The following is a 16,884-nucleotide window of genomic DNA, read 5'->3' as shown; positions in this document are numbered from 1 at the left end:
ATAGTCTTTGTCTTCCTTAATGTCAAGCGCTCCATACTATTCAACCATGTGGTTCGAAGGCCAACTGCTGGGTGAAATATCCTGGATTCAAATCTTGGTCTGGGATGTGTTACTTACGGAAAATACTTTTATTGGGTTCAATACTAGGTACAGCGTTGTCCCTTTACCTCCATAATGTGCATAATGTGTTGTAATTTCTCCTCTGCAATGGGTGGGGATCCCAAGCCAGCGATTGTCATTAGCTTGTTACCTCTCTAATATTATATTTTATCTAAAATCACATAGTTACATATATTTGATGAATTTTGTAACTGTTTTGACTTTTTTCTCAGGCCCTGCGTGAGATTTGTAAGGAGAAGTCAATAGAAGCTGTGATGAGCACATTGTCGACCATCCATAGTTCTGCATCTAACACGGCATTGTCCAGCCCGGGTGTGGAGACGGAGAAAACGCAGTTGAAGTACGTCCGTGAAAAATTCAGTGCAATATGGGTGCACTTGTTAAACTTGTGGTAAGCAACATACTTATCATAGAATACTTCTCTTATGATTCAAAATATTTTACATATTTAGTCACGATAACGTTTAACTTACCAAATGCTTGGCTTAAGTTATTTTGGCTGATAGTGACCCAAGCATTCTTTAAATGTAAGATGTCATGTCAAATTTTGTAAGTGATATTATTTTTATCTACAATAATAAGAGACAAAATACTGGTTTCTTTTAAATGTATTTGTAGGGATGATGCAACGATCCCGCTTACTAACAAACAGTAAAGCTGTGCAATTATCTTGATATGTAGGTCGTTACAATGGCTTTCAGAATTAAAGAATTTAACGCAAAATGCAAAATGTATCATACTGATATGTGTTGGTCAGATTGTTGAACTGTTAAGACTTTTTATGTTAAATGTTTCAGTGGCTCGCTTTGTGATCGTTTCAAGATCAAACACAGCTTTAAATATGGAACGAAATATGATTTGAGTATGCAAACCATTCGTGAAGTGATTTCATACATTTGGCCACATTTGAAGGAGCTGAACAAGTGTTACAAGAGGTAAGCTACATCTTCTGCTTCTTTAATCCTGCTTTACAATGTATGTAGACTGTAACACTCCAAATCCGACTAGCTCAACATTGTTCAAGATTGCACATTCATGAACACTTGAAGAAATTTGTTGGGCACTTAATATGATATTTAAGTTCCCAAAATAAATTTTACTGTTGATTTAGTACTGAAATATAGTTTCTCTGACACAAACTGATTATAAATGTTTTTTTATTCATCCTTCACTAACATTCACTAGTGCTAGTCGTCATGGCCGCCCTCTTCCGACTACAAAATAATTACATGTCAGAAATACAAACAGGTTGCACAAAACATCTTCACTGACTCCAAAACACAAATTTGCTGTTTACAGGTTCCAAAAAAAAGAATATTAAATACTATTCGCTAATAAATCCCGTGGTTGCTTGCAACTCGCTGTACAAGGCTAAGGACTGAGTCCTGGGAACAAATACGAAGTTACTCTATTTAAAAATTTCAATTTAATGTCCAAAAAGGTTAAAAGCTGGCTGTGGCCCTAACCAGGCTGCTCTTCACAATATTAACATATTATTTGTGAACCACCACCCATACATGCAACCTAACAGTACCTTTTACAGATGCTGTCTAACACTATGACCTCTCTTTGTCCTCCAATAGGAAAAAGGGTGCTCATTTGGTGTAATTTTCACCCAATCACAAAATTACACAGTAAAATAACAGCCAATTTGGCCCATGACAACGACACTTTGACTAAATCCAGAGTCTGTTTCTCACTCTTACAGAGAAAACACACACATTCTCTCTTTCTCTCTCTCTCTATCTATATATATATATATATCTATCTATCTATCTATCTATCTATCTATCTATCTATCTATCTATCTATCTATCTATCTATCTATCTATTACTTAACTGGCAAATATTGCACCAGCAAGAACCATGCCAATAACAAATAAAATATAACAGTAATACTTAAAATAAATTTGAAAGCTCATAAAAATGTAACTACACAAATGAATGGTAAAAATAACTTTAAGTGGCTTATTCACCATAAAGCAAGCAAATCATCTGGACCACTTAAAAAGTGTGAAAATGTTGTAAATTATGTACATGACACACATGTAAAACTACATCTCAAGAAGTATAAATATGTGTTCTTTAAATCATACCAGAAAACCTAACCAAGTATTACACAGGCCAACAAGAAAAATATATTTTTTTTAAGCCTAGGATTTATGAACTAATTTTAGCTAAATATGAGATTAGTTTTTTTTTTCTATGAGCTCTACTTTTTGAGATAAGTGTAAAAAGAAGAAGTACAACCGCCTGCTTGACTCAAGCCACTTCGTCACAGGGATACCCCAGGCCGGGAATCTCCACTTCGCTAATGGGAATGAAGGATAGGAATCCCATCCTTCATTTCAACGTTTAACTAAATTTGAGGTCAGTTTGTGAGTTTTAGCTGTGCAGGATGGATCGAAGTTGGTAAAAAATGAGTTCCAGTAGATGAAGTTGTGTAAATCATCCTGATGTATTTTGCTACATATGCAGAGAATACACATTAAAAAATAACAGAAAGACTGTTAGTGACCTTTTGTGTTAAGCTCGGTGATCAGGATAAATCCTGGTTACCGCATCAGGTTTGTAAAACTTGTAGAGTACATTTACGCCAGTGGACTAGTGAGAAAAGAAAAAGTTTGATATTTGGCATACCGATGGTTTGGAGAGTACCCAAAAACCACATTGATGACTTTTATTTCTGACTAGTAAATACTACTGGAATCAATCGAAACAACCTTAGGAAGTGGACTTATCCTGATTTAGTCTCTGCAAGATGCCTGGTCCCTCACTTGGAGGAAGTACCGATCCCAGCATTTCACCAGCTTCCAGAGCTTTCTGAAGACAAGTGCTGTCCCTACAACCACCCTTATGATACTTATGAAGGTGACAGTGTTTATGAGGGGATGTCAACAATTCCTCAACGTTTCAACAAGGATGAGTTAAATGATCTCGTCAAAGATCTTAACCTGTCAAAAGAAGCTTCTGAATTACTGGCTTCCAGGTTGAAGAAGGAAACAAAATTACTTTTTACCGTGCAAGAGAAAAGGGTCTGCTACCATTCTTCTCTCATAAAGAAAATCTTGTATTTTGTGATGATATAGAGGAGTCCTGGAAAAAATGAGTCTTCCTGAATATTTTCCAGGTGATTGGCACCTATTTTTTGATAGCTCAAAGCAAATCTTGAAATGTGTTCTACACAATGGAAAAAAAATATGGTTCAATACCAATTGCTCACTCCACTCAATGATAATGAAAGTAACATAGCACCATAGCTTTGGTCATGGAGAAGATAAAGGTATCATGAACAACAATATTTGTGTTGACTGAAAAAAAGTAAACTCTCTCCTCGAACAGCAATGTGGCCACACCAATTATCCTTGTTTCTTGTGCCTCTGGGATAACAGAAACAAAACACACCACTGTGTTAGATAAGCGTGGTCTAAGAGAGAAGACCAAGTCATTGGAGAAAAAAATGTTAACCTACCCTTATTTGAACGAGAGAAAATCATCTTTCCTCCACTGCATATGAAGCAGTTTGTAAAGGCTCTTGTTAAGGACGAATCATGCTTTGCATTTGTAGGGGAAAAAATGCCTCACTTGGGTAAGGGGAAAAAATTAAACCTGGAATATTTAACATCCCAGAAATAAGAAAATTCATTAAGGGCTCTGCCTACCCAGGCAACATACGGTGCGCAGAGCTTCAGGAAAAGCAACTCAATTTCAAAACTGCTCAAGATATCAGAGTGGGGTCTGCTTTCAAAAATTACATATTTAAGAGTTTGCTGAGGGCCGAAAAGTACTTTTTTGATTTTGGATTAAGATTTTCAACTGTATTTTTAGAAGAGTTAAAAGGGCTTAAATGCATGTTTTCAGAGTAATTTTTAGGAGTAAAACAACCGGTAAAGATTCTTGAAATAACTAAAGGGAATTGCATTACACCTTTATCTTCATTTCTCCGCAGTATAATGTTACGGTCACTTCTCAAAGTCCATAGTTATCCTGTGATGATGAGAAGCAACGAGCATACAAGCATTCTGAAAGAGTGGAAACTTCTATGTTAAAAGCGTGTCTTGATTGATAAGCAGTCTGCTATGGAGCGTCTGCAGTGAAGTGTACGTCCCCGCTGTCTTTAGCCATATGCCGCCTATTTACCTTTCTCCTGGCACTCACAAAATCTGCTCCCCATATCTGGCACGGTCTCCTCATGATGGTCTCCACAGCATTCAGTTTTCCCTAATCAATTCCCCTTCTGGGTAGCATTCCAATCACTACAATGGTCCCACTGGTTCTTCACCTGATTTCACGTAGCATTTCTCTCATATCGTTTTCAAATTTTTGTGGCCCTCAGTCCCTGTCAAGGTTATTTGTACCTACATGTACCACCACCCTTTTCACACCTTCCAGATTGTACTCATTTACCCTTCCCTGTACATTTGTAATTGTCTTTCCACTTTTGACTGCCTTGTAGGCCCAATGAACCTTCTCGTACCCAGTCTACCCAGTCATTTTCTTTCTGCCTATCTACTCTCCCCTTACTTGCCATCTCAACCCAACTTTCCTTGTTTGCCTCCACTTTATCGCAAACTCTACTCCATATTTCTGTCTCTTCGATCCTTCCTTCCCGACTAATGTTGGTTCTCGCTTCCCCCCCCCCTCTCCCCCCTTCACCCCCCCTTCACCCCCCCCCTTCACCCCGTCCTCTCTTATATGCTTCCATACCTTCACTTCCTCTTCTAAAGTGCCGTTTAGTCCCTTTAATCTGCTGATCTCTTCCTCTAGCCCCCTCACCATTACGGTATGCTCCATTTTCTCTCATTTTACTCACCTTCAACTCTGCTCGTAACTGGTTTACTTCGTTTTTTAAGTCCCCATCCTTGTCTGCTCGTCCCAAACCTACCATGTATTTCCTGTCATAGGACACCTACTCTTTGCTCCTCTATACCTGCCCTCCAGTTTAGCTAGGGCCCTTTTTAGGTTCTCGACTTTCTCCTCAAGTTTATTAAGTCTGCCTATTACTTTTCTATCTGTCCTATGCTCTTCTAACATTCTGTATATGCCATTTTCTTTCTGCTCCACCTGCTGTAAGATTTCCTCCTTCCATTTCTTTCCCTTAGCTTCCTCCGCTTTCCACACCTCTCCTCCTTTAACTAACGTCTCACAGAACATATTCACAACCATTACCTCCCCTGGGTTACACCCGACTGCCCTGACTCCCTTACCATCACAGGGTGTCTACCGACCGGGAAAAACGGGAATTGTACAGGAATTATACTGCCCGGGAAAAATACGGGGATTGTGCGGGAATTTAACCCGATGTCCGGGAACTTTTGACTTTTCCCGGCCCATCAACAACATTTATATATTAATATTAAAAAGCGAAAATTTTACTGCAATACAATCATGAATCGTGTGATTATTGCTTCTCTACAATATACTGGTGCTTTACTGCAGAGTGCTGAATGCAGACGATGGGAACAACCAACACAAGTTGCCGCGTAATCGTGATAACCACATGTGTAAGGCGCGTGGACTCGCCCAGTTTCTTTTGTTACTGTGGTCGTTCGTTAATGGTCGTTCCCGCTCATGCTTAAATTTTCATCCAGTTTATTTTTGCGTGTTGTATAGTGTGGTTTTTGTTGAAGTTCGTCCGGATGGTAAGTAATAATAATAATGCATCTTTGTGTGTGTGCAGAAGTTATTTATGATAAATCTTTTTAATAAAAAATTGTTTTCGTTTCGTGAACATCGGAAGAAAGTAGACAACATACCTGCAAAATATATCGTATTTGCCGGCATATAATGCAAGAATTTTATGCTGATTTCAGTGGTCACGAGTCAAAAATCATATTATATGCCTTGTCGTATTATTTTTGTAAACAAGCGACCATTATCACGTGTGTATAAAAATTAAGCGTGTATGACAAAGATAATTGCGCCGGCCGGCGACAGCTGCAAGCCAGTCTTGCTCTGTGTGAGTATACATCCACCCCTCGAAGTAACGCTGCTTGATAAGCGCCAATTAATTCTTTTTCGTCCACAAATTTTTTTAATTTACACGCGTGCATAATGGCAACAGCACTCTTGTATCAAACACAATGCAACTTAATTAATCTCGGCACTTGTATAATTTTAATAAAAGAACTAATTAAAAAAAAGTTAGTTTTCACTTTTCCATAATAGTTATTCAATTTTTTGATGCCTGTTTTCTTATGTCTAGTTAAAAGTTTTACAAGCAATAAAATTACGCTAATATATCCATGGAGCGTGTTTATACAGCCATGTTTATGCTACTACTTCCATCTGGCGAGAAAGGTCAGCAGCTTTCGAGGTCAGTTAATCTCATGCATGCGAGGTTGCACTAGTTGAGTTGACAGCGCATTACGTTTCCAGAAAAAAAAACTTTTTGACGTAACAACGTCTAATAAATCGATGAACGCCGGCTGCGCGCACAAAAAAGTATCCCGTTATGTACATTGTTCCGTTACGCTGTGTCCCGTTACGATCATTGTACGCTTGCGCCGCATCTCTCTCTTCCACTCAACTGTTTATAAAGTGAAGTGAAAAGTTATTATTCCTTTAGTATTAAAATAAAAATTATTCAGTTTTATTCATAAAAGTATGCAATCATTTCATCAATGTTTTGTTATGACGTCATGTTAAACTATCGTCCTTAAACCGACTTTACAGACAACCAATTTTTAAAAGGGATAAATGTGGAGTATGGTACAGTAAACATACATATTTCAAAGGCGGGAAAACAAATTATTTTGTTTAACATGCACTCTTTTATGTTAAAAACGTATTTGATTAGCGCTGTTTTGATTAGTGCTCCATTTTTGTTTGGATGGATTACCGTGTTACTTCGAGGGGCGGGTGTACTGTACTCTGTTGGACAGGAACTTGTTTGGCAAAATTGGCATTTGGCAATTGGCATATCGCGCGCAAGGTCATGCGAGTCACATGCATCTTTCTAAAACAGCGCTGCTGCCACGATTGTTTTGGGTGCGTGTAGTTTATTTATTTATTTTCATCCATTTGACTATCGACATTTATACAAATGGTCTAGGACACATCAACAAGTATAAGTTATATCTACCAAAAATACAGACATGGTAAACAAAAATAATAAAAACTAAACTGGTACAAGTATATAGTTAAAAATTTGACAGTCGCCATGTGGCAAAGTTTGGCTGCAGTGCAAAGTAACCTAGAATGAGCTAAATTTTATCAACATAAAGGTAGGCCTAACTTTTCTGTGACAAATTTTCTTGAAATCCAAGTTTTTGGTAAAAATATTTTTTGTGAACATTGTTTTGTACAATTTTTTTTAACATTGCTATTATCCTAATTATTGATAGTGTAAGCTGTAAATGTACATGAACTTTTTTATTAGTGTACGGGAATTGTACAGGAATTATGTGACCCAACATGGGTAGACACCCTGCATCAGCAATTGACTCCTCCCATCCTTCGCACATTTGGCATTTAACCTACCTTCCTTTGTTAAGCCATTCTTCTTGCAAATTCACTCTTCATTCTCGAGACCTTCTATCCCTCCGTCACACCTCCATAAGAAAAGTGAAACCACTCGTCGCACGTATCACATTGGATGCCACTATCCCTCTTCCTCCACACTTTGCCGCAGCCGTTACATTTCACCCTCCCACACATCCCTAACCTAGTCGCCCACGTGCTTGCCACCGAGCTTTGCCTTTCACGTACTTCAACCCCTTATGCCTGCCTAGCCTTTATTTGTGCCACTGCCTATACTTTTAAAGTACGCGCACCACGACAATCTCCACACCGACATTTATTTCTGATGTGCACTATCCCATTCTAAACTACTGTAGTTCTGTTTGATAAAGTGATAAACTACTGTCCATGTGGATACATGATCAGATTGAGTACTTTATTTAGTCAGGTTTTTTATTTTTAACAGCCTTTTTGAACGTGTTGGATTTGCGTATCTTTGTGCTTTCGTCAATACGTGTGCAAAGTTATTTTTTGTTACGTGACATAGCTTTTGAAGAAAACATAGGCATATAATGGTTTTCTAATAATGTGATTAGTTCTCCCGAGGTTATTACTATTTAAAAAATTGGTTTTCCTTAGGTATCCCGAGAAGAAAAATTACTTTTCCGAAGTTCGGGAATGGTCTCTTTTCCTACTTAGCCTGAGTTTCGAGATTCCGTCTACTTCAATTTATTCGTGAAATATGTCTTCATTGAAAAATTAATTAAGATTTTATTTAAATTTTTTTGTATATTTCTGCATTGCTTTGGAATAATTATGCATAGCTATAACATACCGGTTTTTGGTACCTTACACAATAGCTGCAACATGCACCGTGTTGTGGCCTCTGCTGTTGTCTGTTTTTAGTTAATAAAGAATATTTATTTGGAATAATACATTGTATTAATTCTTTTTGTATAATCTGAGGTTTAATCCTCAAACATAAAATTCAAATCAAGATTTTTTATGTAGCCTACAATTGATGGGGATGAAAGCCACAACCACAACATAAACATTTCCAAATTTTACCAACGTAAAATGTTAGGTTTGGTCAGTGTTATAATTTTTTTTTTCTTGAGGTTTGGTTAGGGTTCCGTAACTAAAATGAAAGATAGGTTAGGTAATAATGTTATTTAAAATATTCTATGACCTTAAAATATGTAAATCTTACAATATGGTTTTTTATAACAATTGATCAGCAAACTTTGGAAAACTTCGCAACTGTTAGGGTGTGGCTCTCATCCCTATGAACTATAGGTTTCCCGATTTTTTCAAGCTTCAAACTATTTTGGTGCAATTTATCAGGAAACACTTTTAATAGATTGGTTGTAGCTGTTTACTATATTTTAAAAAGTTTCAGTTTTGGCCAGGAAATGTTTTATGAGCTGATATTAGGTAAGAAATTGCATGTTAATTTTTTTTTAATGTGTTGTGTTTATTGCACCACAAATATTCGCATCCTAAATGTTTGAGTTTGAACATTTTTTGCAGGTTGGAAATCACTCCGTTGGAAGACTTGTCTCCAGATCATGAACTGATCACAAATGTTTACTTCAACGTGAAGAACTTTCTTCCTCATTCAGATCAGGATATTGATGACACATTGTCTCCACAGCTTGTGTACATATTTTTAATTAATCCAAATGAGAGGTATGTATAGACTTATATTATTGTAAATCATCTCTTTTTCTCTCAATTGAAAAAGGCTTTGTCTTAATACAATAACAAAGCATGATGAATTTCACATACAAGTAACATGAAAAAAGGTAAGTTATTATGAAATAAATTTAACTGTTATTAAAATAACTTGTCAACACTGTCACACTGATGACATTGGTATCTATGCAGGGAATAAGGGCAGTGCAGTTAGTGTTTGAAATAAGTTTTAGATAGTAGTGAAATATTTATTTGTCAGCACTGTCACACTGATGACATTGGTATCTATGCAGGGAATAAGGGCAGTGCAGTTAGTGTTTGAAATAAGTTTTAGATAGTAGTGAAATATTTTTTAATATTAATTTATAGGATAGGATGTCCGCTTGACACCTTTCTGATGATTTGTTATCATTTGGAAACCTGTGATGTATATAAAACTATTTCCCAAGTTATAAACTGAATTAATATTGGACATTAAATTGACATCGTCCGGGCCTGCGGCCCCTTTTGAGTCCGATATGCCACTGCCCAAACACCACCCACCCTCCATTCAAACCTCCCGCTTACGCGTGCATGCGTGTGTCCGTGTGTTGGTCGCCTGGCAAGAGGGCGCTGTAGAGCCAGTGCGCCGCACCCATAATATAATTAAATGCATCATTGTAAATTGTTTTTATTGTTTCCCGAGTGCGACGTGACGGCAGATCGGCCGGGAGGGTTTTTATGTACTTTTATTTAGAATTATGTATTTAATTATAAGGACGTTTCCGAACATTCACGAAGCACACCGAAGGAAACAGAAGCCAGACAACATTTAAATATATTCCTTAATAATTGTAATTTCTATTATCCTTTTTTTAATATTCAGTAAATGTCACGTAAATTTTTAAGAACCTTTTTCGTGTTGCTTTAGTTCCCCGTGGCACGGAATCAAATATACCATTAACGGCAATTGTTTCGGCGGGAGGATGCCATGTTAAGCTAGCAGAGCCCTGAGCTCACCCCAGTCTTCCGCCATCAACGACCGAGAGAAGACGCTTCAGCACTCCGGGGACCTCACCGCTTGTTCATCTCTGCTTAGTAATTCTGTTCATCTTTAATTCTTTTTAAATCTTTTTTCGTTTAGTCCTCGGAGCTTCTCTCGGTCAGGGGACTGTTTTAATAATTACATTGTGACTATTATCAGTCTTTTCTCAAGCATTGTACGAAGTCGAGCTGTGACCACGTGGTTGGTCACTGCACTTAAACCGATTTGTGCCGCGGGCATTTGTTACAGTTTAAATTGTGTGCGTGTGTAATCGAAGATGGCCAAATAAATAAGGGCGTGTAAATTTAAATGTCTATTCTTTTTTTTTAAATATGTGTGACCATCTCGAGTGTGACGGCGTGTGGGACGCCTAAGAGTTCACTGCGTAGGTAATAGCGTGCCCGACGCTGAGAGCGGGCAGGTATTAGTACTAGGTTGGCTTCAGGGGGAAATTAAAATCACGTCTCACATGGGCGACGTCACGACCCTGGTAAAGAGTCTCGCATAGGTCCGTGCCCGTTGCACGGTGGCGCCCTTAAAATCCAAGCATTTACCGAAAACCCCCGCTTTATTAAAGATCAGAGGCCACGGCCACGTAACAAGATAATCAAAAAATTACTATTCGTTAACCTTAAAGTGTGTGTGGTTTTTATTGCAATTTTTTGTTGTTTCATTGCTTTAACTGTGCCTAATTAGATAACCTCATGGCACTGTAGCTGGGATGAGATACGCAAGTCGTTTATTTTAACTACTTGTCACTAATGAATCCCTACAGAAAATTGTGCTTTCTGATGACTGCAAAGTTTCAAGGTCTTACTTGCAGACAGATACGGAGCACACAGTTACTGTTGCTGGTGTTAAGTAAGCCAGTACCATGTGTCATCACCGTAATTTTTATTACACATTGATGTTCCAGTGTAGGATTTTTTATTAACATTTTTTCACGAAAACTCAATTGATTTTTCTTATTATGTAATTAATTTTTTAAGTAATTACTTTATGAGGCTTCAATATTTTTTTTTCCTGTTTTTAATTGTCACCCTAACTTGGCTCTGTGGTGAATAGAGTAATACGTAGAATATTTAGTCTCTGTCAAACTCTTGAATTATTGGTGAAAGGCTTTCTCAAGATTGTCATAATTTCCACACATTCTAAGAACTTACCCTCATTAAATTATGCCTCTGAAATGAATAAAGTTTATGCAGTGTTAATACACTGGACCCGCATCCCAGAGGAACCAGGATCTAAACTTTGATCAGGCCGTCCTGGTTTAAAGTTTACATAGTTTTACAAAATTGCTTCAATTAAATTCAGGGGTGGTTTCTTAATATGGGCCTGCGGATACAATCCTCAATTTCCCTGATTGTGTCGTTAAGTGTTACCATCTAAAGACCCCGTTAACCACATGCATGCCAAGTCCCACTTAGCATAACTTAACACTTCTAAATATGTTGCTTTGTTGTTGGCTATCACCTTTGAATATATATACTGTATAGAAGTCGCGAGTGGATAGGATTTACTCTACGTTTTTCAGAAGCGTATGAAGAGCAGTTTGGCAACTTCACCGCTGCAGTGTGCTGCCGTAACGCCCTGTATCGTCTTAGTTATGTACACGTTAGAGCGCAGCACTGTCGCCCGCTGTCATTCCCCGCACCCCCCACCTATCACTGCAGCACTGCAGCTCAAGGACGTTCAACGGGAGGGGGAAGGGGTGTTTGAAGAGTTCGACACTTGTCCGCTAGGGACCACCACAAGTCGATGCCCTAGAGATGGTGGCGATTGCGGCGGTGAATTAACCAACTACCTCAAAACCATATTAGAAATTTTAACCTGGGCTGGCGACTTCTTTACAGTATATATATTCAGAGCTATCACTGTGACTAATAATAGAGGAGAGTCAAGTTTGTGTGGTGGACTTTACAGAGGATATTGTGGGTTTTTTTGACCAATTGGGTGACGTGGTATTGAAGGCCTCTGCTTTGTGAAAAGTCTTAATAGGCTATGCATGGCAACTCATGCACTGTATAACCCTGTTATGTATTTTAGGGGACAAAGAAAATTAATAATCATTCCAGTAGCTACTTATAGCCCATTTTCACAATTTACTTTAAATTTGAAGAAACACCGAACAAATGCTCTTTTCTAGTGATTTACCATGACCTTATAGTTTTTGGTTTTATTAGACATTACTCATAGGTGATTTCTCTCTTCCAGATGTGTAGTTAGGTATCATTAAGGAAAAAAATTCATTGTGCTGTAAATGATTAATATTACCATTTTAATTAGAAAAAAGGCTGACTTCTTGCTTATGTAATGAGAATTAACAGTTAAAAACTGTAAATAAAAGTATAGTTTCTAAAAATTGTAACTAGTTATATCTAGTAGTGGTTCTGATTGTAGGCAAAACCTTGCGAAGCTGAAGAATGGATTTGACGATTATGAAGAGAGTTTGATGAAAGTTATCCTTTGCATCAGTGAGAACTATCCAAAGTTCAATATCAACCAAGAAAAAAACTGTATGGAAGAAGATTCTTCTAACATCAAAGTTTTGTAAAGAATCGTGAAATTTATTGTATGTGATTTTGTGTAACAAGATCAAATTAAACTTATCTTTTGTAAAGATTGTAATATGTCATATTATTACTTTTTCATTATGATTATAATCTCCTATATTATTTTGTCATTGTCCTCATCCCAGATTTGAGCCAGATTACGTATTTTGCATTTAAATATTTTAATTAGGGCTGTTTCGATACTGATACATGTATCGGTTATCGGCCGATATTAAGGTCATAGCCGATTCACAGTAATCGGTAGTAGTATCGGTGCAGATATCGGTAGAGATATTTTATTTGCTATTTCACGTCCAAGCCATAAATACTGTTACAGCTTACCTTACAAACAAAGAATTTCTCATGTTTCAGAAACAAATCCCCATAATTAAACAACATACAAACAAGATAGGAAGTTTTTTTCAGGTTTGGGCATTGCTTACCTAAAGTAAACAAATCCAGATATTTGAAGTGACAGTAATTGAGAGGACTGAAACCAACAGTAATTTATTGGTTCAGTGCATGGAAATGAACGAAAAGGTACATTATCTTTATTTAGCAAGACCGACACATAACCTCTCAATCACGATTTTGTAAATACACAACTTACCGTATTTTATCGTGTCTCAAATAGTAATGGTGCATGTAAATATGAAGAAAAGACGAATGAACAACAACTTACGAAGAAATATGGATGATGTACCATAACTACTGTACAAACCCAATAGTTATTTTAAGATAATTACCATAAAAAGAACAAGATTCTATGTAGGTACCGTAACAACCAAGATGTATATTTACCGTGATGGTAATGTATTTATTTATGACATTAAAATTAAAGAACATTATTGGGAAAAAAAGGATGTTAAATTTTGTTTTTGTTTTGTTTGTGTTAATGTTTGTGCCAGTAGATTGATCGTTACCTGAGCACACCACTCTGCTCACTCAAGCATTCATGTGCAGAGTACTGGAGTTCCTGCAGGATCAGTTTATTCAGAGCAAATATTTTCTCAAGCAGGGTTGATTGTAACTGACCACAGGTCATCTCTGCTGCCAGATCATGTGAATCAGTTGATTTTTTTGAAGTGTAATCTCAAGCACTCCTAAATACAGTTACTTTTCAGGAGCAAAATCAGAATTTGTTAATATGTAAATAAAATAAACACAATTGATTAAAAAATGTCTAGCATATTACAATTTAACATACATTTTACTTAAAATTTTAACTCTTTGTAAGAAAACAAATAAAAATTGAGAGTATCGGTTGTGGTATCGGCAGTGGTATCGGAATCAGTGGTGTTATCGGAGTATCGGAATCGGTATCGGAAATTGAGGTATCAGAACAGTCCTAATTTTAATTAGGGTATTTTGTTTTTTTTAAATAATTAAATTGACATGTTTTAACTTGCCGACAATGACATAGGTATATTTTCTTCGCATAATTAATATAGTTTGCTTTATTGTTTTTTTTTTATTTATGCAACTTATGTTGATAACCCAAAATCATTTATTGCTTTTATTTGATTTAATATAATTCATCCCCAAAAATTTGTGTTATTTTAACAAACTATATTAAACAGTATTGATAGAATTTTAACAAAAGTTGTTGTTGGAAAATAATTTAAAAAAACAACTACTGTCACTTTGTGCATAGTAAATTGTTGAATTGTTAAAAATTATTAGAAAATGTCTACTGTTTATCTGACACATGTAGTTATTTTAGTATAATAAAATTTATGGTATTTGTTATTAAAGCAGGAACCCTACAAAAAAGGTTAACATGATAGGCCTACGGGATTACAAAATATAATTGTTGCAATCTGCCATTTAAATTTATATTTATTTGTTTGCATATACATATGTGTAAATTAAGTATATGTGTGTATAAGTATGGGCTGGAAAATTTTGCATCTAGTGTATAAATTTGTATCTATTAATGTGTAATTAATATTTTTAATATAACTTATTTAAAACTTCATATTTACATTCCTCAGTGTTTAATAAACTAAATATTTATACATCCAAATACCTACTAATATCACTCTAGGTATGTCAGTTTTGTATAAAAAAATATATTTATTAATGCTTGTTTCACTTGAAAAATTTAATATAATTTGCTAGCAATCATTAGGTCGCAATTTTAATTAAAAATAATTCACGAATTGATGGGATTAATTCGGTGAGGCATATATATTGAAGTTATATTGGAAAAATGTAACTTGGATACATCACACACACGTGGCAAGTTCACGATTATGCTGGTCGTGAAAACTGTGTAGAGAAGAATTACCAGAAAATCACCACATGGTCAAGTGTCACATTTTGGGAATGCCAAGTATAATGCGACAACGAACAAAAGAGCGTTGTCAGATTTTCGTCTGCGCATCCACAGACTTCTATCACGGTGAGAAAGGAGGGGTGGCAAACCAACTCGTCACGCCTGAGCCTGTCTTACACGAACACCAACAGCGTACTTATGCATTTCATTTCATCATTTGACCACAGTGGCAACTAAATTGTGCCTCAGAATTTTTAAATAAGTTTTCCTGATTAAAGTCTACATCCCTCATGGCATAGCATTATTGTTATTGTTTTTCCAATTTTGATGTTTGTAATTTTATGATGGTGTTTTGATTGAAGATTCATGTATCGATTCGTCGTCTAAATCACAAACATTTAAAACTTTATATATATATATAAACTTTTTAATATATATTAAAACTTTTAATATATATATTAAAACTGTTAATATATATATATATTAAAACTTTTAATATATATAATAAAACTTTTAATATATGTATGTAAATTTAAAGGCTCATTCAAATTCATGGCTAAAAAACTTAGATTCACCGAGTCTAATTTATTGTGGAGGAAGTTAATTATATTTGCGCAAAGATTATACCGAAGTGGTTTAGAATCCATTTTAAATGTAAGTACTGCTTCAAAACATTGAAACAGGCATAGAAAAAAACCACTTCGTAGACAAGGAAAAAAATTTAGCCCACATATTAACAAACTCACCTATTCCAAATCACAAAGACTGCTTTCCTCACTGTCTGTATCGCTTGCAGTGTCCGTGTCACTTGAACATCCAACATTTATTATTATTTTATCAATTTCAATGTAAATTCTCCTGTCACTGTTAACATAGTCCACTTCAATATTTTTCACATGCTTGCAACACTTTTTCCATTTGTCCACAGAATAGCTGCTGAACAATTCCTCACACAATTTTCTTTTATCATCTAGCGATGAAGAGATTCCTTCCCGAATTTTGTTTTTGATGTCTGCCCATACCAGCTCAATCGGATTCAAATCAGCATGGTATGGAGGCAGGCGAATTATATCATGGCCACACTCCGTGATTAGTGCATCTATTTTATATTGTTTCTTTTCTGGCACATTTTTTACTAAAAGCAGAAGACTCACTTTGGTCATTGTTAAAGAGAATGAAATATTGTTTTTTGCTAGCCAGTTTTGGATGTCTTGTTTTAAGGATGATGCTGTAGGTTTTTTGTTTAGCTGTGCATTATGATAACTGGCATTGTCCAGAACTACAACACATTTTTCAGGTAAATTTGGCAGTAATTTACTTTTCACCCACATTGAAAAGTTTTCAAAATTAATATTGTCCAGATTTTTGTTTTGACTTAAAAATAAGTAAAGCATTCGGAACAAAGCCTTCTTCTCCACCCGCATGAACAATAATTAATCTTGGACCTTTCCCAATGGATTCTAGGATGCCTATTTCTGTATCTGACTGCCAACAAGAACTTACGTTGTGTGTAGCATGAACATAAGTTTCATCAACATAAACTACGGTTCTGCCACCCTCACGTAACTCACACATTTGTTCAAGATAGCGCCCTCTCCAAGCAGCTATTTCTGGCTTTTCAATCAAAATTTTTCTCTTCGATTGACACATTTTCCAGCGAAACCCTAACCTATTCAACAACTTCCGCAAATATTCCCTGCTAAAGTTCAAAACGTTGTCTTCTTGCAAAGCCTTAGGGCGCGGTTACACGGGAC

At 36.2% G+C, this 16,884-nt stretch overlaps 1 protein-coding gene and 1 non-coding gene across 5 annotated transcripts in view; both read left to right on the top strand.

Moving 5' to 3' along the window:
- LOC134541467 (uncharacterized) overlaps positions 1–12,928 on the top strand; it is a 182,180-nt gene extending 169,252 nt beyond the window's left edge. For all 4 annotated transcript variants that reach the window (XM_063384958.1, XM_063384950.1, XM_063384970.1 and 1 more), the window contains 4 exons: positions 333–511; positions 918–1,055; positions 9,112–9,270; positions 12,701–12,928. In XM_063384958.1, coding sequence (XP_063241028.1) covers positions 333–511; positions 918–1,055; positions 9,112–9,270; positions 12,701–12,854 — 630 coding nt within the window. In that variant the 3' untranslated portion in view covers positions 12,855–12,928. The remainder of the gene's footprint in view (positions 1–332; positions 512–917; positions 1,056–9,111; positions 9,271–12,700) is intronic.
- LOC134528665 (small Cajal body-specific RNA 8) lies at positions 11,018–11,144 on the top strand. Its single transcript, XR_010074418.1, has one exon. It is a non-coding gene; the product is annotated as a small Cajal body-specific RNA 8 (non-coding RNA).
- Positions 12,929–16,884: the final 3,956 nt, after the last annotated feature.

Source organism: Bacillus rossius, chromosome 1, assembly GCF_032445375.1.
Source record: "Bacillus rossius redtenbacheri isolate Brsri chromosome 1, Brsri_v3, whole genome shotgun sequence".
In the NCBI taxonomy this organism is placed as follows: domain Eukaryota; kingdom Metazoa; phylum Arthropoda; class Insecta; order Phasmatodea; family Bacillidae; genus Bacillus; species Bacillus rossius.
The sequence above is the reverse complement of the archived record's forward strand: the minus strand, read 5'-3'. Positions and strand labels throughout refer to the sequence as shown.